At 41.1% G+C, this 25,879-nt stretch overlaps 2 protein-coding genes across 2 annotated transcripts in view; one reads left to right on the top strand and one right to left on the bottom strand.

The window, feature by feature from the left end:
• LOC138951057 (uncharacterized) overlaps nucleotides 1–24,592 on the bottom strand; it is an 82,563-nt gene extending 57,971 nt beyond the window's left edge. Inside the window, exon 1 of the mRNA XM_070322735.1 lies at nucleotides 23,523–24,592. Within this exon, the coding sequence (XP_070178836.1) occupies nucleotides 23,523–24,019 (497 nt within the window). The 5' untranslated portion in view covers nucleotides 24,020–24,592. The remainder of the gene's footprint in view (nucleotides 1–23,522) is intronic.
• A 75-nt stretch (nucleotides 24,593–24,667) lies between these two features.
• Nucleotides 24,668–25,069, top strand: LOC138949997 (uncharacterized). Its single transcript, XM_070321777.1, has one exon. It carries the CDS (start codon nucleotides 24,668–24,670, stop codon nucleotides 25,067–25,069), a length of 402 nt encoding a protein of 133 aa, XP_070177878.1.
• The last annotated feature ends 810 nt before the right edge of the window (nucleotides 25,070–25,879 follow it).

Consider the following 25,879-nt stretch of genomic DNA (forward strand, 5'->3'; position numbering starts at 1 on the left):
TACCCACGGAATATGCGCGATATAAGCCTCATTGATTGATTGATTAAGCGCAGGGATGTTGTTGTTTTTATTTTTTTATTTTTTATGCAATTTATATCTCGCACATATTCAAGGCGCAGGGATTTATTTATGCCGTGTGAGACGGAATTTGTTTTACACAATACATCACGCATTCACATCGGCCAGCAGATCGCAGCCATTTCGGCGCATATCCTACTTTTCACGGCCTATTATTCCAAGTCACACGGGTAGTTTACACACGTACACACATACACACTCACTCACACGCACTCACTCACTCTCTCACACACACTTCATACACACAAAACACACCCCCATACGCACATATAGACAGACGGACATACACACCTTTACAAACAAACACACATACACATACACGCACGCACACGCACAAACACACACCCACCCACCCACTCTCTCTCTCTCTCTTTCTCTCTTATACAAACACACACACCCACACAAACACACACACATACACACGTACGCACGCACACATCCACAGACACAGACACAGACACATTGACTCACACAAATCTCATACACACAAAACACACACTCATACGCACATACACGGTTGGCCTAGTGGTAAGGCGTCCGCCCCGTGATCGGGAGGTCGTGGGTTAGAACCCAGGCCGGGTCATACCTAAGACTTTAACATTGGCAATCTAGTGGCTGCTCCGCCTGGCGTCTGGCATTATGGGGTTAGTGCATGCTAGGACTGGTTGGTCCGGTGTCAGAATAATGTGACTGGGTGAGACATGAAGCCTGTGCTGCGACTGCTGCCTTGTGTGTGGCGCACGTTATATCTCAAAGCAGCACCGCCCTGATAATTATGGCCCTTCGTGGTCGGCTGGGCGTTAAGCAAACAAACAAACAAATACGCACATAGACAGACGGACACACACACCTTTTCAAACAAACACATATGAGCCTGTGCCAAAACGTGCTTGCCAAAATGGGACATTTGGGGTTGAAAACCAAACTGGAAATAATACTGTCTTATCTTTATACACTAATTGACTTTGTATAGTGTAACTATTTCCATAACCAAAAAGATAACTTGGGCTTTACTTTTTGCGAAAAAACAAAAAAACGCATCAACATAGCTGTGTGTCAACTATAACGCGAGACACAGCATTTTCATAAGTATCTTTATAAGTTCTTAACTGATTTGCTTCAAATTTACTCAGCAAGTAAGATTTACATCCTAAAAGAGATTCATTGAGGAACTTCTAAAATGGACCTTGTATTTTGAAAAATAAGACACCCATCACTGTGTCCTGAGTTACAGTTGACACACTCCAGTCACAAGAAATCCTGTAAAAAAATTAAAAACAGAGAAGATGTTTCAAAGACTAGAATATTTTATTAAAACCATCATTTGCAACTCAAACAAACCTCAAAATCACATGAAAAAGAAAGCAAAGTAGAAAAACTAGTCCATGATGTGTCAACTGTAACGGGGTCAAGGAAGACATGAAAATGGCACTGTGTCTCATGTTCCGGTTGACACACAAAGTCAGGAACACACACTGTAATGTGACAAGAGAATAAGAAATGCCAAAATGCCAGGTGTTACATGCAGGAAGTGCAAAATAAGGATAAGATGTCTTCAAATGTACAAATTCATTGGAAAATGGATGGCAAGAATCTCAAAAACACAACAGAAAACTAACCAAAACATTCCCAAATAGTGGTATATTTACACCATCAGCTTATACAGAAAGTTCCTGCAGTTAATGTTCGTGAACATTACATTCCAGTCTGAACGAGTCAAAAGTCATTAAACAAACAATTTTGCACTCAAAACTGGTTAAATAAAAATGAAAAATTAAAACGCAAGTTCATGGAGAAAACAAGGTAAAATTACAAACGCCCAAGGGAAATGTCAATCTCATGAATATCCTCCACATCCACACATTAAGTGTCACTTGCACTCTCAAATACTCATGCACATAATCAAAGAAACACATGGCACACTAGCACCCTACAAAGGTAAATACAAGACTTGATCAATCACAAATTGGTAATCAGAGATTTAAAAAAAAATGTGCACCTCTACCAATAAATACACACAAGCATTCAAAGTACCACAATGTACAAGACTAGAGAAAATCACAGATCAGCTTTCACACATAGCTTTAGCTGCCAATGCCTACATGTAAAATAATATGATAATGATAACTGCAAAGTTCGTAAAATTGGCTTCCCCCATCAAATAAATTAATCTACTCGGGCTATGCATGATCAGCAAACTTGCCAGACTGTCACTGTCAGAAGGGAGTCAGACCAAACCAGATGCAGACCTGTTTACACTAAACCCGAGGCAAGAGTACTTTCCCAAAACGTTGAGTGTATTTTTCAAAAAGTTGGTGTACTTTGCAAGCAAAGCCATACGCGTGGGTGCAAACGTGTTTGTGTAAGAATAGCATGTCTTCTGTTCCTCTCCAAAGTTCGTTCATGGCAGACATCGTAGCGTTCAGGGTCCAGCTTTAGCCGTTGTCTGTACTCTTTGGATAGCTCGTTGTTCTGCTTCCGGACTCGTTCAGCCTGGGGTGACAATCTGACTTGCAGTCGCAGACCTTACAATCACGAAAAAGAAATGAGGCTCAAGTACAAGACAGAAAAATATTTGCCCACAGCACATCTAGAATTTAATGACATGTTCAAGTGCAGTTTCTACAGCACTGACCCCTGTCTCTTCTACCTCTCCCAGATAAATGTAACATTTCACTTTTAAGAGCAACAATACCACTTCTAACATCAGTCCTAAGAACTAAGACTGTACTGGATTTCCTACAAAGAGATGTTGACACAATCACCATAAATTAATATGCTTTCATCTGCAGAGTCATTTATTTACAAGGCTGGTAATTGAGGTAACTAAAAAAACAAGTAACAAAGGACATAAAACAATACTGTGTCCTTCCCAAGAAAAGTTACGGTCGACATGCATTCCTCGTAAATCAAAGCTACAAACATTAAAAAAAAAAACACAACCCTAAACTCTCAATTTCAAAAGTTAAAAGTAAAACGCAGACCTTAAATAGAAAAGAAAGGCATACGTATGTAAATGCATAGCTGTCCAAAAATACTTTGTGTCATTCGTAACCGAGACACAGTGAGAGTTACATGTCTTGCGTTACGATTGACGCAAGAAGATCCCCGAGTGGCCTTCTCGAAAAATATTTCACAACCAAACCAAGAACAAGTCGCTTAAGGCGAAAATACAACATTTAGTCAAGTAGCTGTCGAACTCACAGAATGAAACTGAACGCAATGCAATTTTTCAGCAAGACCGTATACTCGTAGCATCGTCAGTCCACCGCTCATGACAAAGGCAGGGAAATTGACAAGAAGAGCGGGGTAGTAGTTGCGCTAAGAAGGATAGCACGCTTTTCTGTACCACTCTTTGTTTGAACTTTCTGAACGTGTTTTTAATCCAAACATATCATATCTATATGTTTTTGGAATCAGGAACCGACAAGGAATAAGATGAAAGTGTTTTTAAATTGATTTCGACAATTTAATATTGATTATAATTTTTATATTTTTAATTTTCAGAGCTTGTTTTTAATCTAAATATAACATATTTATATGTTTTTAGAATCAGAAAATGATGAAAAATAAGATGAACGTAAAGTTGGATCGTTTTATAAAAAAAAATGTTGTTTTTACAATTTTCAGATTTTTAATGACCAAAGTCATTAATTAATTTTTAAGCCACCAAGCTGATATGCAATACCGAAGTCCGGCCTTCGTCGAAGATTGCTTGGCCAAAATTTCAATCAATTTGATTGAAAAATGAGGGTGTGACAGTGCCGCCTCAACTTTTACAAAAATCCGGATATGACGTCATCAAAGGTATTTATCGAAAAAAAGAAAAAAACGTTCGGGGATATCATTCCCAGGAACTTTCATGTAAAATTTCATAAAGATCGGTCCAGTAGTTTGGTTTGAATCGCTCTACACGCACGCACACACACACGCACGCACGCACACACTCACACACACACATACACCACGACCCTCGTTTCGATTCCCCCTCTATGTTAAAACATTTAGTCAAAACTTGACTAAATGTAAAAACAAGTCCGAAAACTCATACATTACTTGCTAATCCAAGCGGAACCATTGTTTGCTGTTGCTATTGCTAGCCGTGAAAATGTTCAGTCGATCGTAACAAAGACATCACAGAATATAGATCGATCGTAACGAAGACCCAAACTGTCCCTGTGTCTTAATTCAACAAAAAAACAACCAGCGTGCTTCAACGAACTTTTTCAGTCCAGACAAATGCTTAAAATATGAAAGGAAGAATCACCCAGAACATATTCTTTGCTACTAGCTATAACACAGCGAATAAGTAAAAAACTTGAAGAATTTTGAGTCGATCGTAACTTTATGTCGATCGTAACGCTCATCAAACGAAAACTTACCTTCCCTGCGAAAGTCGGCCATCCGTGTAGCAAAATGGAGTCCAACTGCGTGCGTGTAACGTTTTTGCTATTTATAACAGCAGCCCCGATACTTCCGCGGTCATTTAAAATAAGTTATTGAATATTGAGCGATCGTAACAAAAAGACATGAAAATTGCATTCAACCTAAAAACTTCTCAAAACTACTTAAAATACTTTTATTTTAAATCAATTGTTTGCAAATCAAATAAAACTGTTTATTTACTGCTGCTTACAACTTTCGGTTGCGATAATGACGTTCGTAGATTCGAAAATCGAGGGACGTATCGTGAGTTCGCTGGAGACACAGGGAGTTACGATCGCTATGGACGTTTTTGACGTCAAATATTTTGCCAATAAACATCTTTTTTTCGTAAGCATCATCTTTTCGTGGTAATTTAGGGTACATTTATCAATATTATGGGCACTGTTTCTAACTTGCCGACGGAGATTTCTGGACCGCGGACGAACAAAACACCATGTACGGAATGTCCCACTTTTAAGTCGCCGGATTTGCTCGCTTCGGCTAACATTTTTATTTTTTTCATGTAGGTGTAATGCATGCAAGCTTCTGAAACTGTCTTTGCTATGTCTTTAACATACATGCTTTCAAACTGTTCAGTGCTTTTTGCGATTGAAAGTGCGGTTGATGAACAGTAATGCATGAACATGTCGGCTCTTTCGGCAGACCACGTTTTGGCACAGGCTCATATACACACTCATTCACACACAAACATACACACAAACTCATGCACACACACACATTCACACACACACACACTCTTTCTCCCTCTCTCTCAGTCTTTCTTACACACACACACACACACACACACACACACACACACACACACACACACGAGTACAGACTCATGCACGCACACACACACACACACACATACACATACACACACACATACACACACACGAGTACATACTCATGCACGCACACACACACACACACACACACACACACACATACACACACACACACACACACACACACACTAACACATGTGCACAAAATGAACACACACACACACACACACACAACGCGCGAGAGAAAAAGACTACATGGAGGTATGACGTCATGATGCATTAATTGACGTCAAAGACTTTTGACCGTGACGTAATCTTCTTACGCGAGCTTTATCCATAGTCTTGAACAACCACACACACCAAGTCTTGGAAACTACAGAATTTCTACCCGTCCAAAGCGGCCTTGGGTGGCGTTTGCTCAAAAAATGGGGGCGCCTATTGCACCCACCGTATTTTTGTTAGTATGGTCCCAATTTTTGGTGAACTTCCATCTTCAACTGTAGCCCGTAGCCGGGCACAAAGAATCCTTCTTTATCATGTGTGACAGGGGAGGCTACCGCTCCTTTCACAGCAGACTCCGCACCCGAGTTGTTGGCCTTTAAAAGTCAACACCAGTGGATTGTAGAATTCTGTTTGTGATGGGGTCTGGTGGTTTCCGATGGTCTGTATGTTCATGGAAACCTTCGGGTTTGCATAACAGTTTTTATAGGGCTAAGAAATTAGCCCTAACATTTTTAATCCTGTTTGATTGCACTTCGCTTCCCGAGGTGATCGTAGTGTTTCGGCACTCGGTTACAATGTATTATCGGTATGAAAATGCGTTCGTGTGATACCTCCAGCTTCGCTGGGATAATCAAATTACAAGCTAGTCTAAACCTCACTGATTGCTTTTGGTACAATGAAAACATATGTTCAGCATTGGTCTTACGCCACATGACAATCTCTGTGGTCTACACAACTTGATTAACGACAAAAACACCAAAACATGACAAAAACAGGCATATTTGTCACAAAAAGCAAGCTTGTTGACAGTCTAGACCCCTGAATATCATTTCTATAACATTTCAAGGTAGTCCAGCCATTCTGTGACGTCATTTCCTAAAAGATTTCCCTGCCCAGATTTCAATTTGTTTGCATGAGATTTGGAGGATTTAGTTCGGGACAACGACGCTCTATGGGCGGTTCATTATATAAAAGGAAAGAAGCGGTTAAACACGGGCGTCGACAGAGCCAATGGAGGGGGATGCTAACTTGTAGATGATAATCATACCTGTGCACACAGTCACAGATAGGCAGGAAAACACTCAGGCGCACGCGCAAATGTATTAGTTTTCGTGTGTGCGGGGTGGGGTAGGCAGAGTCTAACAGGGTTAGCCATTTTTGACCACAGGATCATTCATGAATAGCCAATTTTGCCCCCCCCACCCACCCCCTCACACCCAGGTGAAAACTGTCTACCCAAGGATGACACTGCCCCTTCCCTTTGTAATCTACCTGCAGTGAAAGCAGGCTAGCCAAGATTTAACTTCTTCACTACCCCCCACCCCCTCCCTATACCAACGCGACTTTGTTTCGCTCTACACATACACACACATATATACGCCACACCCTCGTCTCGATTACCCCGTCTATCTTTAAACCGGAGGGAATTCTGCACATCGTGTCTCTTGTCATAAAAATCATTGTTGGTGTTGTAGAGCACACCCCATAATCATTGTCAGAGAAGGTTTGACTAAATGTTTAAAGGCAGAGTAAGCCTCCCGTAAACCATCACATATACGGTCAGGCTTTTACACACAGTACAAACACCCTTTCATTTAAACACTCACCAATTGAGAACATCCTAGGTGCCCTCCGTAAAGAGCGAACAATTTTCAAAGAATTTATTTTTGCGTGGTTTATCTTACCCCTGAGCCATCGTGAACCCGTGTGATCCAGTTTTCCTTTTTCACAATGCAGTCGTCAGTTAGTCATGAATGCGACTCGATGTGAGCTTATCTACAATAGCACGTTTTTTATGCACGAAACAACGGCTGTGGTTCACAAGAACTCTAGCGATGGCTTTTGACTGTTGAGAGGAACGGCGATTTGCACTGATAAACCTTCGTCTGCTACGACCCTTGCGTGACCCTGCTTCCGGGCTTTTCTTTTTTTTAAAACTTTCACAACTTCGAATTGTTCTGATCTTGTCTTGATGAAAAACGAATTCTTTTATGATTAAAGAATGTTTGTGTAACAAGCTGTCAATTTATTATTTAGATTTTAAAAGTTAGGTCTAGCGCAAAAACGAGGCGCCGTTGTTGTTAACGAACAAGTCTACGAAAATAAATTCTTTGAAAATGTCTCACGCTCGACAGAAAGCAGCCAGGATGTTCCCGTTCGGTGAGCGTTCAAATGGAAGTATGCTTGTACTGTATTTAGACGCTCGGGGAGCTCTGTGATGGTTTACGGGAGGCTTACTGTGCCTTTAAACATAGACGGGGTAATCGAGACGAGGGTGCGGCGTATATGTGTATATGTGTAGAGCGATTCAGAGAAACCTTCAGGGCGGGTCTTCATGAAACTTGACATGAAAGTTCCTGAGTATGATATCCCCAGAAGTTTTTAAAAAATATGTTGATAAATGTCTTTGATGACGTCATATCTGTATTTTTCTGAAAGTTGAGGCGGAACTATCACGCTCTCATTTTTCAACTAAATAAATGTTAGTCAAGTAATCTTTGACAAAGCCCGGACTTTGGTGTTGTATTTCAGCTTGGAGGCTTACAAATTAGTTCATGAGTTTGCTCATTACACTTGTCATTAAAATCGAATTTTTTCACAAACAGATTTAAAATTGCATCGTATTTTTCATCAAATTCTGAATCTAAATATATATATATACATATGTCATGTTTACTCTTAAAATGTGATCACAATTAACGAAAATAGATTGATTAGTTACTACAATTACAATTTAAGAAATCAATCCAAAAATTATTTCATCTTACTCTTTATCATTTCCTGATTCCAAGTGCCAAAAGGTGCTCACAGAACAGAAGACGGCCTTTTTTTTACAATAAAAATGTTTCTAAAAACGTGCGTCTGCTGCAAATTGGTGTGTGTGTGTGGATGAATGTGCGAAAATATAGTGGACATAATTTCGTGTGTCTGATTGGAACGGTTTTGAAGTTATTTTTGTTAAAAGTCAAAAATAACGCCAAAACCGGCCATCTGAAAACGGACATCGTGATACCTCGTGTTTTGAATATGCCACAGAAAAATAACAAGAAGCACAAATGCCTTGCATTTAGTTTAATTGAATGCCTTAAACATCGCTTAACAGACGAGACCAAACGTCAAATCTAAACCTGGACAAAGTTGGGTTTTGTCGAAAACCGAATTTTAATGTGTCACACGCAAGACGTGTCGTCATCACGGCATACATTTTTCAATCGCAGATATTTACTAAAGCTCTTTATTAAAAACTCTGGAATTGACGTCGACACGTCAAGCGATAACGGTGTATCGAACTGCTGTCTTTCAAGTAATCCAGCACAGAGTGCAGAACTTTTGAACAGCATTTTTGAAAACGACCTGAAAATGTCGTCATATCTTGCGTGCGACATAATGTTCGGTAATCAACGGTTATTTTCTTTTAAAAACAAAATCTACATGCACAAGGATATACTTCATCTAGAGAACCACGTGACACATTCTGTGTAAAATTTGTGAAGAAATCACGAACCACGAATGCACTACCAAGTGTTGCATTGAAATTATGTCGTCAACATCTTTTGAGATCTTGCGTGCGACATAATCTTGCGTTCAATATAAAATGTCACTACCTTATCGAGTTTAATGGAAAACTAAGTATTTGTTGTCTTAGTTTAATCTTCTTAATTATAAGCGTAATAAAACCGAACTTCCAAGATGAATTTTGATTGAGATTAGCGAAAGAGCGGGAACGCAAAAATGATAACACGAGCGTTTGTCGTGATGTCTTGCGTGCAACACATTCTCAAAAAGGAAAATAGATAATTTTCTTAGACTTTTTTAAGTTAAAACCTTGAAACTTCACATACATTTGGGGCTTAATCGCCCCCATGCATGGTACAAGTCTTGTTGACCCTTGTCAAATTTCAAGGTCACGGCTGGGTCACATGGGGATCAGAAAACGAAAGAAAAATATTTTTCAGAGATTTTTGAAGCTAGAACCTTGAAACTTCAAACAACGCTTTTGCTTAATGATTATTCGACAAGGAAACTTTCAGGTTGATTTTTGAGAAATTTGAAGGTCATAGCAAGGTCTCGTGTTGGTAAACAAAACCCACGAAAAATAACATTTTCCTCAGTATTATTCAAAGCAAGAACCCTAAAGTTCACACACTTTCGGGCTAGCCTCCATACACGGTGGAAGTCTGGTTGACCTTTGTCTAATCTCAAGGTCACGTATGAGCCATACAAATAAATTAAAAATTATCCCTTTTTCCGTTGTTTTTAAAGGGAGAGCCTTCGAACATCTCAAAACGCTGTAGCTCGATGATTCTCCGACACAAAGAAGTTCAGAAAGATCCTTGTCAAATGTGAAGGTCACAGCAGGGTCTCCCACGGGTAAAAACAAACAGACAATAATTCTTTTCTCAGCTTAGTGGTAAGCTAGAAACTTAAAACTTTACACACATTCAGGGCTTGATAACGTTTTGACACGGTGAAAATCTGGTTGACCCTTGTCAATTCTCAAGGTCATAGCCGTGTCGCGCATGGGTTAAAAAAACAGACTGTTATCCATTTCTGCTTTATTTCTAAAGTTAGAACCTTGAAACTTCGTACCACGCAATCGATCAATTATCCTTTGACATGGAGAAGATCAAGTTGATCCTCAACAAAATTCAAGGTCACGACTGGTTCTCCTGCATGTAAAAAACTGTATTTTTTCTCAGACACTTGTAAACCTAGAACCTGGAATCTTCATGGAAAATTATAAATTTATTGAACATTTTTACATCTAGAACTTTGAAAATTCACACAAGTTGGGTGCTAAAAAGCCAGCGTTTAGGCATGGCAGAAGTCTGATTGACCCTTGTCAAATGTCAAGGTCACAACTCGGTCGCGTATGGCTTAACAAGGATAACAAATCATTTTCTGCATTGCCTTTAAAGGACCCCAACAGGCTCTTTTTAAGGTAAGATAAAGCAGTTGGGGTTGATTTAATGATATAGGTAAGCATCTAAAGATGCAAAAACCGAACAGTAAATCACAGGTTTTGTGTTGCATCAGTCTAATTTTACACAAAATGCATGCTCAAAAAGCGGCCAAATTCGTCTGCTACGCGGGACTTCAAAATCCCCGTGGCGGCAAGCCGTTGGCTGTGACGTCACAAGCAGGAATCGGAAGCGAAAGTAGCGACGCTCGGTCTGCGTCTTTGCTGCAACCGTGGATGCGCGCGTACTCCCGACATCATGCCGAGAGAGTGTGCTACTGCCCTATGTTCGGAGTTGCAAAAAAAAGACTCAGGCTTGAGTTTTAATTTGTTTCCATCCGACTTAAGGCTCAAGCAGGAATGGGCTGTGAAAATTAATCGGCTGGACCCAACAACAACAACACCAACACCAACACCAACAACCAACAAACAACCAACAACCAACAGAAACCAGCGAAACTACATCAACAATAACAATAACAACAACAACAACACCATTGTTGAGAAACCAGCGAAACTACATCATCAATAATAACAACAACAACAACTACAACCTCAACAACTACAACCACAACAGCATTGTTGAGAAACCAGCGAAACTGTATCAACAATAACAACAACAACCACAACACAGTTCAACATTGGGCAACAACTACAACAACTACAACGACGACAACAACACTGACAACTCAAAAACCAAGAACAACTACAATGTCAACAACACCACCAACAACAGCTTTCCACTGATAAACAGTAGGTGGAACACGATTGATTTGACACGTAACAACCTTGATTTCATCTACTACGACGACGACAACAACATCAACTCAAATTCGAGAACATATACGTCGTCAACAACATAACCAACAACAAATCCGATTGAACTTCAACTACAATCTCAACAGTGATCATGGGCTGCCTAATTTATTTGCTGAGTCTGGCAGACATTTGACTTCCACCCTTGAGAGAGAATGGTTTTTCCTCGTAAACTTTGTGCCTCAAACCTGACCAAGAGGATACAACTCTACATTAATCCCCGATTATCAACCCAGATAGATGGGACACTTCCGTCTCAACTCCGACGCCGCAGAAAGAACAATCTCTAGCAACAGACGCTCATACGGTACAGCTATCTGCTCGCCGGCTCCTGAGCCACTCCCCCAGCCTGTATGTCTACACACTGACACCAATTAAACCTCCAACTGAGCTGTTTGTCACAAAGATGTGAGTAGCATATTTGTGAGGTGAAACCACGTCGTGTTTTTAACCTCCCTAAATGTTGTACAGGCGAGGGTAGCTGACCGGACTGGCGTTATTCACGTGTTTCGGGTGTTGCACGCGAAACTGGCTTAGCTTGATGTGGGTTGTGTTTGAGACATGTAGCTGGTCTGAGGTAAATAACGTCACAGCGTGTGAGATTTCCAACCGGGAAGGTTGTTCAGCGTGTGTCAGACTTGTTCTGGGAACAAGTACTCTTTCAAGAGACGGGTCTCTTAAGGTAAATGATTTACTATGTTGTATATTATTGACGTTGGAATACATAGCTGGAGCGTAAAGGTTAGTGTGTATAAAGTGCACCCAATCTTAGTGTGAAGCGTTGAGAGAATTCTTGATGTAATTGTTTCACGGTTTTTCTTGGGGAATTTCTTGAACATAATTGCTACGCATTTATGTTATGTTTAAGACGGTCATGCTTTGTAAGGGGAGTGTTATTCATTGATTAAGTGTTAGTTTGGATATTGAATCTGTACGGAATGTGAACGTGGAACGAACGAGAATGTATGAGTGGTACATGAACGTTTGGAAGAAGAGATGGTTTTAGAGAATGTTGTATTAAGACTTGGTTAAATTCTTTAGGAGTTTCCATGAGGGTTTTCCATGGCGTATAAGGGAGGGACCTTACACGAGAGAAGCGCTAGACGACGGTGGAAGCAAGGGACCACCTCTGCGCAGATGACTAGACGAGTGGAGTCTTCATCGAGACCGGTCGTAGCTGACGACGGTTGTTTCCGCTACGGGCGGAAGGGTTTCTCGGGGAGAAACCTGGAAGGTGTGTGCGGGCATCGTCCGTGAGATGTGTGTTGGTATCTTCAGTGAAAGGTGCGTGTTGGCATCTTCAGGGAAAGGTGTGTGTTAGCATCTCTGTGTGTTGGCATCCGATTTCATTATTCTACGAGGATTCAGCGGGACAAGTAAGTGAACTGGCGACATGCAGTGAGCCGTGATACGAACTCGTGAGTGTCTGTTGGAACCTTCTTGTGTGCGTTAAATCTATATTTGAGAAAGTATTGTTATAATATGTATTTACATGCCTTGAGTGAAAGTTGGAAGATTGTGCGAACTGTGTGTCGAAAAGTTGTTTCGTATTGATGTAGGTAAAGTGAAGAAGTATATTGTTGTTTTGGTTGAGGAAATAATGAGCCTGCATCCTCCCAAGTTCTGTTTTTGAAGTGTTTGGTGTGAAAGGGTAGAGACAGTGCAAAAGGGCAGAACACGCATAATAAATTCACATGCAAACCACTTCGTGACAGTGGTGACCCCGATTTAGCCCTAAATAGGTTTTTGTTTCTAAGGATAGATTTTTGTGGTAGTTAGAAAGCAGTTGCTTCCCTTTCAGTAGAACAGAATTGAGAAATTGTGGTTGATAAAGAAGTGCTTACAGGGTAGCTAAATATAAATACTTTGATACTTTGCGTGTTGTAGTGAGTTTGTTTATGTGTATGTTATTGGACACCCCCTCTCCAGCTCTAGGGGTCTACGTAATTGTATAGTTTCGTACGTAGAGAGGGCCTTAGTTTCTGTTTGCTTCCTTTTCTGTGTAATTATTAACTATCTTTCTATCTAAATTCTAGCTCCCTTTCCTATAATTTTTTTTTTTAAAACTATTTTCTTAGATTCTATCTTGGATTGATTGTTGTGTGTGATTGTTGTCGTTGAGGTGCAGGCTTATTTTAAATAAAATAGTATAGGGTGTGCCATTTTTTTTTTGTAAATTCTGAAATTTTGTATTTTTTGGTTGGTCTCTGATATTTTTTTTTAGTTGTGTACTCTGGCTTGAAAAGTGTTTGTTTATTATTGTTATTGTTGTTCCTATTTGTAGTTGGATTAGTAATAGGGTGATTATCTTCCCTATACTAGTGTTTGATATTTAGTTGTTGGTTTGGGGGAAGTTTTGTTGTTTATTTTTTTTTGTAAAAAATTTTTTTTTTGGTTAGTAGTAATTTGTAAACATTTGTACTTGGACAAATTTTGGGTAAATTTTTTTTGTTGTTATTGTGAACATTTAAATTTGGTTGTGGTTTTGCTTTGGCGATTGATTTTCCTTAAAGGATCTGACGCTGGTTAGTGGTGTGTGGAATTGCATTTTTCAGTGTGTTACTTGGGTTTGAGAAACTTTGACAATTCTAGTTAATTGTTGTTATTTTTTGTGGTTGTTGATGTTCTAAAGTTGTTAGTTTGACATTGATTGACAATTGTTTGAAGTTGTTATTGATTATTTAATCTAATATTTTCTAAATTATAAAAAATTTTTGGACTCTAGTGTGTTTATTTTTGAGACTGGTTGTGTAAATAGTTAAGTAGTAAACAATTTAAGGATTGTTTTTAAAAAGGCACAAGATTTCTTTTAGTTTAGTATTTTATTATACTCTTTTGTATGTGTTTAGTATTGCGAGAAACTGGTGTATGATACAACTTTTTGATACTTAAAACAATTTTGTGAACTTGGGTTACTTAATCCATTGTATTACTTTGAGATTACTTTGATATTTTGACATTGTAAAGATGGCTGAGCATAGTGATACTGGTGGTAGCACTTATGATCATTATTTGGCATTGGGAGAGAAGCATGGCTTAAAGGCAGAAGCTTTGTTTAAGTTTGCTCAGGATCATATGGATAGAGAAGAGAGAATTCAGGAAAGGGAAGCAAAGAAAGTAGCAGCTGAGGCTGAGTCAAAGAAAGTAGCAGCTGAAGCTGAGGTTGAAGCAAAAAGATTAGAAGTTGAGGCCGAAGCAAAGAAAGTTGAGGCTGAGACAAAAAGATTAGAAACTGAGGCTGAGACAAAAAGATTAGAAACTGAGGCTGAGACAAAAAGATTAGAAGTAGAGGCTGAGACAAAAAGATTAGAAATTGAGGCAAACAGGGATGCAAAAAGGCTAGAAGCAGATACTGAAGCGAGGAAAATGGATTTGGAGTTTAAGAAAGCAGAAGCGCAGCAAAGTACAGGTGGAAATGCAGGTGGGAGATCAGGTCCCAGCATTAGGCCCCAGTACCCAAAACTTCCCATGTTCAAGGAAGATAAAGATGACATTGACAGTTTCTTGTTCAGATTTGAAACGCATGCAAAGGCGAACAAATGGAATGATTCAGAGTGGGCTACGTACTTATCAGCTTATCTGGAGGGTGGAGCGTTGTCTTTGTTTCATTCATTGTTTTCAACGGGTACTTTGTCGTATGAAGACTTGAAGAAAGAGTTGTTGAAGAAGTTTCAGTGCACTCGAGAGGGATTTCGTGAGAAATTTCGCAGTACGAAGCCAGAGGCTGATGAAAGTTTTGGCACATACGTAACAAGGATGACGCATTTGTTCAACCGTTGGTTGAGGTTGTCGGATATAGAGACATCATATGAAGCGTTGTTTGATTTTGTGTTGTGTGAACAGATTCTTACCAGTGTATGCACTGATTTGGCAGTCTTTTTGAAAGAACGTGATTGTAAAAATTCAAAAGACATGATTGCTAGCGCAGAAATGTACAAATCAGCCCATCCAAATAAATGTTTGGCCAGAAAGAGTCAAGTAAATCCTTTGGGGACTGGAAATGTAGCGTTCAATCAGAATCGAGGATCAGGACAGTCTTACAATCGTGGTCAAGGAGATAGTGGCAGAAGACAGGATGGTATGAGCAGAAATACCAGGTTTCAAGGCAGAGGAGATGATCGTAGGCCGGGTAGAAGAGGATGGCAGCAAGGAAGTACTAGAGGTACAGGTACTGAACAGCAGAATCAGGACACATGTTACAGATGTGGGCAGTTTGGCCATTACGCTAGAGAGTGTATTCGGGTAGCATATTCAGCGAAGTCGGTAGCGGATTGTCAGGACGCTGGAGTGTTGGTTAGCTCGGCGGCATTCGGGTCGTTGCCATTAGCGGAAGGTCTCGTTAATGGGAAGCAAGTTTCAGTACTGAGAGACACAGGAGCTAATGTAGCTGGGGTAAGGAAGTCGTTGGTCTTACCAAGCCAGTACATAAAGGGAGAGGTCCAAAAAGTGAAGGGTTTTAGTGGACGGATTGATTTGTATCCATTGGCGGAAGTGGTTGTCGATACCCCATATTTTCAGGGAAGGTTGAAATGTTGTGTGCTCACAGACCCAGTCGCTGACCTAGTGATAGGTAATCTTCAGGGTGTGGTACCCAGAGTAGATTTGTTCCTTGGGAATACGCAGGGTGTTGGATTGTGTGCTGATGTAAGTCACAAGAAAATCACTGAAGAGGTGGTACTTGAGAAGGTCGTGTGTGGTACGAGTAGGGCAAAAGCCAAAAAGAAACTGGAGGATTTCCCGGTGCCATTGAAAAATGTGGTTACTCCTGATGTGTCGGTTAACGAGGAGGATCTGGAAAGTTTGCTGAGAGAAGATGAGACATTGGAAGAGGTGTTGAGTGTGTCACGAGAGGATGTAAAGTATGCAGTTTGTGCAGAGAAAGTTGTTGATGTTGAGGAAGTAAGTAGTGGATATCGCGAAAGCATTCCACTGAGGTCTGACTGTGGCAGTCATGATGTTTTCCCAAGTAAATGTGAAGAGGCAAAAGCGGCAGTGTTACCTCTGACTGAGGAGAGGAAAACGTTGCCGTTACCTACGTTGCCTAAGGGGAAGGAAGAGACAATCGGAGACATTGTTTTTGATCCTGGTTTGACAGATAGTCAAAAGGATGATATGGAACAGGTGTTTGGAAAGATGGTTGACATTTTCAAAACATGTGATGCGGTGGTGTCTTTAACGGCAAGAATTAGGATTCGAGGTTCATCCAATAGCATGAGACAGGAATACGTTGACAGACAGGTTGTCCAGGTCATTCGTAGATCAGAGCATACCACAGGTTTATGGGATGTGTGGAAAAAGAAGGTTGTTTTGATCAAAAGAAAACTCAAGAATTTTCTTTTTTCCCCGGGAAGGGGGATGTCACAAAGATGTGAGTAGCATATTTGTGAGGTGAAACCACGTCGTGTTTTTAACCTCCCTAAATGTTGTACAGGCGAGGGTAGCTGACCGGACTGGCGTTATTCACGTGTTTCGGGTGTTGCACGCAAAACTGGCTTAGCTTGATGTGAGTTGTGTTTGAGACATGTAGCTGGTCTGAGGTAAATAACGTCACAGCGTGTGAGATTTCCAACCGGGAAGGTTGTTCAGCGTGTGTCAGACTTGTTCTGGGAACAAGTACTCTTTCAAGAGACGGGTCTCTTAAGGTAAATGATTTACTATGTTGTATATTATTGACGTTGGAATACATAGCTGGAGCGTAAAGGTTAGTGTGTATAAAGTGCACCCAATCTTAGTGTGAAGCGTTGAGAGAATTCTTGATGTAATTGTTTCACGGTTTTTCATGGGGAATTTCTTGAACATAATTGCTACGCATTTATGTTATGTTTAAGACGGTCATGCTTTGTAAGGGGAGTGTTATTCATTGATTAAGTGTTAGTTTGGATATTGAATCTGTACGGAATGTGAACGTGGAACGAACGAGAATGTATGAGTGGTACATGAACGTTTGGAAGAAGAGATGGTTTTAGAGAATGTTGTATTAAGACTTGGTTAAATTCTTTAGGAGTTTCCATGAGGGTTTTCCATGGCGTATAAGGGAGGGACCTTACACGAGAGAAGCGCTAGACGACGGTGGAAGCAAGGGACCACCTCTGCGCAGATGACTAGACGAGTGGAGTCTTCATCGAGACCGGTCGTAGCTGACGACGGTTGTTTCCGCTACGGGCGGAAGGGTTTCTCGGGGAGAAACCTGGAAGGTGTGTGTGGGCATCTTCCATGAGATGTGGGTTGGCATCTTCACTGGAAGGTGTGTGTTGGCATCTTCAGCGAAAGGTGTGTGTTAGCATCTCTGTGTGTTGGCATCCGATTTCATTATTCTACGACGATTCAGCGGGACAAGTAAGTGAACTGGCGACATGCAGTGAGCCGTGATACGAACTCGTGAGTGTCTGTTGGAACCTTCTTGTGTGCGTTAAATCTATATTTGAGAAAGTATTGTTATAATATGTATTTACATGCCTTGAGTGAAAGTTGGAAGATTGTGCGAACTGTGTGTCGAAAAGTTGTTTCGTATTGATGTAGGTAAAGTGAAGAAGTATATTGTTGTTTTGGTTGAGGAAATAATGAGCCTGCATCCTCCCAAGTTCTGTTTTTGAAGTGTTTGGTGTGAAAGGGTAGAGACAGTGCAAAAGGGCAGAACACGCATAATAAATTCACATGCAAACCACTTCGTGACACTGTTAACCCGTAATTTGTAAAAATGTAAAAAAATATTTTACAAATTATGTCGAACCTAAAACCGCGATTTGTAAAAATGTTAAAAAAAACAATAATATATCATTTCTTTATTCAGCCTATTGTCCCATCGCTGGGAAATTCGGATCGCTTCCTCCCAGTAAAAAGCTAGCAGCAACAAAGTCGCGCTACCCCAAAGTCAAGGGATCCATTAGATTTGTTTTTCTTTCTTTTTTTCATGTCTTTATTGTCCTATATTGCTGGCGAATTCGGATCGCTTCCTCCCAGTGAAAAGCTAGCAGCAACAGAGTTGCGCTTGTGGTCCAAGATGTGGTATGTGTCCAAGTTGTGGTAATGTGTACAAGATGTGGTATGTGTCCAAGTTGTGGTATGTGTCCATGTTTCCAAGATGTGGCAATGTGTCCAAGATGTGGTATGTGTCCAAGATGTGGTATGTGTCCAAGATGTGGAATGTGTCCGAGATGTGGTATGTGTCCAAGATGTGGTATGTGTCCAAGATGTGGCAATGTGTCCAAGATGTGGTATGTGTCCAAGATGTGGTATGTGTCCAAGTTGTGGTATGTGTCCAAGTTGCGGTATGTGTCCAAGTTGTGGTATGTGTCCAAGTTGTGGTATGTGTCCAAGATGTGGTATGTGTCCAAGTTGTGGTATGTGTCCAAGATGTGGTAATGTGTCCAAGATGTGGTATGTGTCCAAGTTGTGGTATGTGTCCAAGTTGTGGTATGTGTCCAAGTTGCGGTATGTGTCCAAGTTGTGGTATGTGTCCAAGATGTGGTAATGTGTCCAAGTTGTGGTATGCGTCTAAGATGTGGTCTGTGTCCAAGTTGTGGTATGTGTCCAAGATGTGGTATGTGTCCAAGTTGTGGTATGTGTCCAAGATGTGGTATGTGTCCAAGTTGTGGTATGTGTCCAAGATGTGGTATGTGTCCAAGACGTGGTAATGTGTCGAAGTTGTGGTATGTGTCCAAGTTGTGGAATGTGATGGTACAATAAAACAAGTCGCGTAAGGCGAAAATACAATATTTAGTCAAGTAGCTGTCGAACTCACAGAATGAAACTGAACGCAGCAAGACCGTATACTCGTAGCATCGTCACTCCACCGCCCGTGGCAAAGGCAGTGCACGTGGAATTGACAAGAAGAGCGGGGTATTCGTTGCGCTGAGAAGGATGGCACGCTTTTCTGTACCTCTCTTCGTTTTAACTTTCTGAGCGTGTTTTTAATCCAAACATATCATATCTATATATTTTTGGAATCAGGAACCGACAAGGAATAAGATGAAAGTGTTTTTAAATTGATTTCGAAAAAAAAATGTTGATAATAATTTGTATATATTTAATTTTCAGAGCTTGTTTTTAATCCGAATATAACATATTTATATGTTTTTGGAATCAGCAAATGATGGAGAATAAGTTAAACGTAAATTTGGATCGTTTTATAAATTTTTTTTTTTTTTTACAATTTTCAGATTTTTAATGACCAAAGTCATTAATTAATTTTTAAGCCACCAAGCTGAAATGCAATACCGAACCCCGGGCTTCGTCGAAGAGTACTTGACCAAAATGTCAACCAATTTGGTTGAAAAATGAGGGCGTGACAGTGCCGCCTCAACTTTCACGAAAAGCCGGATATGACGTCATCAAAGACATTTATCAAAAAAATGAAAAAAACGTTCGGGGATTTCATACCCAGGAACTATCATGTCAAATTTCATAAAGATCGGTCCAGTAGTTTAGTCTGAATCGCTCTACACACACACACACACAGACAGACAGACAGACACACGCACATACACCACGACCCTCGTTTCGATTCCCCCTCGATGTTAAAATATTTAGTCAAAACTTGACTAAATATAAAAATGGAAAAAAAATCTAATAGATTCATTGACTTTGGGGTAGCGCGACTCTGTTGTTGCTAGCTTTCCACTGGGAGGAAGAGACCCGAATTTCCCAGCGATGGGACAATAAAGAAAAGAAAACAAGAAGGTCAAAGCCCATACGACTCACATGCTTGACCTTAACTAAACCTAGCAATGACATCATACACTAAGAACTGCTTTACACATTTTTCCTACCAAAATACATGTGACCTTAGGTCATCCAGGTCATGCAACACAAAGCTGTTAATTCAAGACATAGGAAGTACAATGGTGCTTATTGGCTCTTTCTACCATGAGATATGGTCACTTTTAGTGGTTCACTACCTTATTTTGGTCACATTTCATAAGGGTCAAAGTGACCTTGACCTTGATCATATGTGACCAAATGTGTCTCATGATGAAAGCATAACATGTGCCCCACATAATTTTTAAGTTTGAAACAGTTATCTTCCATAGTTCAGGGTCAAGGTCACTTCAAAATATGTATACAATCCAACTTTGAAGAGCTCCTGTGACCTTGACCTTGAAGCAAGGTAAACCAAACTGGTATCAAAAGATGGGGCTTACTTTGCCCTATATATCATATATAGGTGAGGTATTGAATCTCAAAAACTTCAGAAAAAATGGGAAAAATGGGAAAAATAGCTGTTTTTTAGACAACATTTATGGCCCCTGCGACCTTGACCTTGAAGCAAGGTCAAGATGCTATGTATGTTTTTTGGGGCCTTGTCATCATACACCATCTTGCCAAATTTGGTACTGATTGACTGAATAGTGTCCAAGAAATATCCAACGTTAAAGTTTTCCGGACGGCCGGACGGCCGGACGGACGGACGGACGGACGACTCGGGTGAGTACATAGACTCACTTTTGCTTCGCATGTGAGTCAAAAATCCCATAGATCTTTTGACTTTTGGGTAGCGCGACTCTGTTGCTGCTAGCTTTCCACTGGGAGGAAGTGACCCGAATTTCCCAGCGACGGGACAATCTAGTAACAAGTCGCGTAAGGCGAAAATACAACATTTAGTCAAGTAGCTGTCGAACTCACAGAATGAAACTGAACGCAATGCAACGCAGCAAGACCGTATAAAGTTGCTTCTGCCATTAATACTGCTTGTGACGTCATCGGAATTTTACCCACATTTCACCACTTCCGTACTCTCGCAGACGTTCGTGAAACAATGGCCGCCAGATCGGAACGCGAAAACGCTTCGCTTCAGCAACGAAATTCGTCGGATTATGGCCCAAAACGATTCCGAAATTAAGTAAACCCTGTGAGGGAAGGTTAGAAAACAATTTCCTACGGCATGCATATGCCTGGTTAACCTAAGTCACCCCAAAACGCAAATGAACGTGTTTTTGACACCAAAAAAAGCCTGTTGGGGTCCTTTAAAGCAATAGCCTTGGCACTTCATACAACGCCTTTGCTTTATGATTCTTCAAATGTTCCTCGTCAAATTTCAAGGTCACAGTGGGGTCAAGTTTAAGCAGCACAAATAATGCGAAGTTATGAAATTATCAAACTTATTGTAAGCTAGAGAGTTGAAACTTCATTGATGACCTTTATACGTGACCACAGTATGGGTGATAATACTCAAATTACAAAGTCACAGCTAGTGGGGTCGAGTGCAGGCCAGAAAGTTGATTCCTTTAAGCTTCAAAACGTGGCTACGTTATAGCCACTAGCTCGTATTTATGTTTCTGAGGCTAGAACTTAAACAAATGTGCATCTTTGCAGATCTAGAGCTTGAGCCCTTCCGAACATGACCCAAGTCTGGTTGACCAAAGTCAAATTTCAGGATCACAACAGGGTCAATTTGGGATCTTAAAATGGAAAACTATCAAAACTTAAGCTCAGAAAGTCAACAAGAATACAGAAAAGCGCGCTTTCAAGCTTAGCGCAATACGCTTCCGCGCTATTCTGGCTTGTCAATTTCACTGCGTTTTGCACGTGAAAAGTGAGTGATTTCCATGTGGCGGGGATTTACGAAGCTGTATTGTCTTTTTGAAAAAAAATGCAGTGCGTTCAATTTCATTCCGTGAGTTCGACAGCTTGTTGTTGGTGTTGTAGAGCACACCCCAGAATCATCGTTGGTGTTGTTGAGCACACCTCAGATCATTGTTGGTGTTGTAGAGCACACCTCAGAATCATCGTTGGTGTTGTAGAGCACACCCGAGAATCATTGTTAGTGTTGTAGAACACACCTCAGAATCAGTGTTGGTGTTGTAGACACCCCCCCCCTCCTCCCCCAGAATCAGTGTTGGTGTTGTAGAGCACACACCAGAATCAGTGTTGGTGTTGTAGAGCACACCTCAGATCATTGTTGGTGTTGTAGAGCACACCCCAGAATCATCGTTGGTGTTTTTGAGCACACCTCAGATCAGTGTTGGTGTTGTTGAGCACACCTCAGATCATTGTTGGTGTTGTAGAGCACACCTCAGAATCATCGTTGGTGTTGTAGAGCACACCTCAGAATCAGTGTTGGTGTTGTAGAGCACACCTCAGATACAGTGTTGGTGTTGTAGACACCCCCCCCCCCTCCTCCCCCAGAATCAGTGTTGGTGTTGTAGAGCACACACCAGAATCATTGTTGGTGTTATAGAGCACACCCAAGAAATAGTGTTGGTGTTGTAGAACAAACACCATAACTAGTGTTGGTGTTGTAACCCCCCCCCCCCCCCCCCAGAATCAGTGTTGGTGTTGTAGAGCACACCCCAGAATCAGTGTTTGTTTTGTCAAATACACCCCAGAATCATTGTTGGTGCTATAGACCACACCCCAGAATCATTGTTGGTGTTGTAGAGCACACCCGAGAATCAGTGTTGGTGTTGTAGAGCACACCCGAGAATCAAATACGAACCCATTTACACTGGAGAATGCTGTGCTTGTTACAACATTCATGGAAGTAATTGTTGAACCACAAGAACAACAGGAATTCCTTTTTTGACCCAGTTGCAGCAAGTTGACTCCATTGATACTGGGCTGATCGAAACAAGAAACTTAAAACAGAGTGCAATGACGTTCTTTCTGATTAAATAACATAATATTATCACCAAATAATCTAGTGAAGATAAACTTACACCTGGCACTAAGCTAGCTGTGACCTCAAATCAAACAATGGCATCAGAGTCTCATAGCTTAACGACTTGTTCATGATACCTCAGTGGATATGTTCAGTAATGACAGATCTTCTCCAGCCAGGTTTTTCACGCTGTGACTTTTCGAATTTGATGAAAAGAAGCCACAATTATGTCTTGTCTAAAGATTATTTAAAAAAAAACCACAAAGAGTGTAAAAATTGTAAGTTTTACCGTCAAAATATCCGACAAAAACTAAATGTAACGTTTCTTGTTAAGAATCGAGCATGACCCGGCATCTGTGAACTGCAAATATGACGAAGTCCGACCAAACTGAAGTCAGAGCGGGAGATCATCAAACCTGGATGTGTGCACAGTTTCAAAGCTCTTGCTTTAAAAACATCCAACAAACAAATGTTCACGGACAAGCGGCGGGCCGGTGCCCATACGTACGGACACAGGTCATTTTTAAGATTCACTGATTACTCGTGTGAGTCAAACACAGTAGTGTAAAGACCTTATCGTTAGATCCTCAATAGTATTTACATGTTTGCAGCGTACAACGCCATTCATACTCACCAGTTTGCCTCATCGGCTAAGATGTGCACTGCCTTTGTTTGGTTTTTCTTGGCGTGATCACACAGCTGTTGCACCCAGGCCTGGTACTTCACCTCGCCTTCCTGTGTCCATGTATTCCACTCGTCCCAGAAATCCTGCGTATTGACGAGCTGCACGCTGTCGGGTCCCTGTGCCGCGGTCATTTTAAGCTGATGGGCCACCAGGAAGGCAGAAGCTGCGCCGTCTTCAGGACGTGACTGCACGACAAAGATCTCTTCACACCCCTCCTTCAGCCACAGGACACCCTTAATTATCAGGAGAAAAGTCTTAGCCGAGCCAGGTGGGCCGTAAAGTATGATGACGTCATCCTTGTTCTGGTCAGACAAGTCTTCCACCAGTTCCAACTGACGAGGGAAGAGCGCGATGCGAGACAAGTCACGGCCATGCTCCTCCCCTACTGCCTGCACCACGTCGTGTAGAGTCCACAGCTGTAGTCGTGGTTCAGTGGACAGGTACATCTGCACCGTGGTCAGGGGTGTGACAAACCTGCAAAGGGCAGGATTCGTAAAGTGGATTGTCACTCCTGTATCTCATGGGTCTTCTGCTACAAACGTTTTGGAAGGAAAAAAACACACAAAAAAACACTTGCACAAACAAAATAATGAACAAAAAATAATCGAACAAACGCATGATATGTAGAGCTTTCTGGTCTGGTGACTGTTTTCTCTCAATAAACAAGACCAGTTAAGACTGACCATATAAGAGTAACCATAAAGAGTGACCAGTTAACAGTGACCAGTTATTAGTGACCATTTAACGGTTAACATTTAACAGTGACCAGTTAACAGTGACCGGTTAATGGTGACCAGTTAACAGTAACCCGTTAACAGTGACCAGTTAACTGACCAGTTAACAGCAACCAGTTAACAGTGACCAGCTAACAGTAACTAGTTAACAGTGACCAGTTAACAGCAACCAGTTAACAGCGACAAGTTAACCGTTAACAGTGACCAGTTAACAGTAACCAGCTTACAGTAACCCGTTAATGCAGTGTCCATTTAATTCATCACAACATTGGCACTGTGTACAGGAAGCAGTGGATACCAGCACACTGCGGAATCTCTGGTAACGAGAAGGCAGACGAGCTCGCCAAGAATGGCAGCAAGATGGAACAGCCAAACCACTGCCAGTCATATCGAGAGGCAAAGACCCTCATAAAACACAGATGGAAAGAGAAATTCACCAACAAAACTTCTGGCTACAAGCCACAAAAAGACCCCATCCATCTCCTAAGCTGTGCTGAGCAGGCTATCATCTTCCGCCTCCGCACTGGACACTGCTGCCTCAAAGCACACCTAAGGAGGATAGGTGTAGCAGAGTCTGCCACATGTGACTGTGGAGAGGGAGATCAGACTCCAGAACATGTTCTCCAAGCATGTCCCCTCCTCGACCAACTGCGGATCCAGACATGGCCTGACCCAACAGATCTGAGGACCAAAATGTGGGGAGCACTGGAGGACCTGGAAAGAACGTCCATACTCATGGCATCCTCCGGATTCCGAGCCTGACACAACCGTCGTACGAAGAAGAAGAAGATTGGCACTGTGCACAGGAAGCAGCCAGGCTGTTGAAGCTGTTTCAAACTGTTGATTGTTGAAGCTGTTTCAAACTGTTGATTGTTGAAGCTGTTTCAAACTGTTGATTGTTGAAGCTGTTTCAAACTGTTGATTGTTGAAGCTGCTTCAAACTGTTGATTGTTGAAGCTGCTTCCAACTGTTGATTGTTGAAGCTGCTTCCAACTGTTGATTGTTGAAGCTGTTTCAAACTGTTGATTGTTGAAGCTGCTTCAAACTGTTGATTGTTGAAGCTGCTTCAAACTGTTGATTGTTGAAGCTGCTTCAAACTGTTGATTGTTGAAGCTGTTTCAAACTGTTGATTGTTGAAGCTGCTTCAAACTGTTCATTGTTGAAGCTGCTTCAAACTGTTGATTGTTGAAGCTGTTTCAAACTGTTGATTGTTGAAGCTGCTTCAAACTGTTGATTGTTAAAGCTGCTTCAAACTGTTGATTGTTGAAGCTGCTTCCAACTGTTGATTGTTGAAGCTGTTTCAAACTGTTCATTGTTGAAGCTGCTTCAAACTGTTGATTGTTGAAGCTGCTTCAAACTGTTGATTGTTAAAGCTGCTTCAAACTGTTGATTGTTGAAGCTGCTTCAAACTGTTGATTGTTGAAGCTGTTTCAAACTGTTCATTGTTGAAGCTGCTTCAAACTGTTGATTGTTGAAGCTGCTTCAAACTGTTGATTGTTAAAGCTGCTTCAAACTGTTGATTGTTGAAGCTGCTTCAAACTGTTGATTGTTGAAGCTGTTTCAAACTGTTCA

Source organism: Littorina saxatilis, linkage group LG16, assembly GCF_037325665.1.
Source record: "Littorina saxatilis isolate snail1 linkage group LG16, US_GU_Lsax_2.0, whole genome shotgun sequence".
Lineage (NCBI taxonomy): Eukaryota > Metazoa > Mollusca > Gastropoda > Littorinimorpha > Littorinidae > Littorina > Littorina saxatilis.

Excerpts from the sequence above, each read along its gene's own strand:
- LOC138949997 (XM_070321777.1), top strand. The coding sequence starts at position 24,668 with ATGGAACAGCCAAACCACTGCCAGTCATATCGAGAGGCAAAGACCCTC.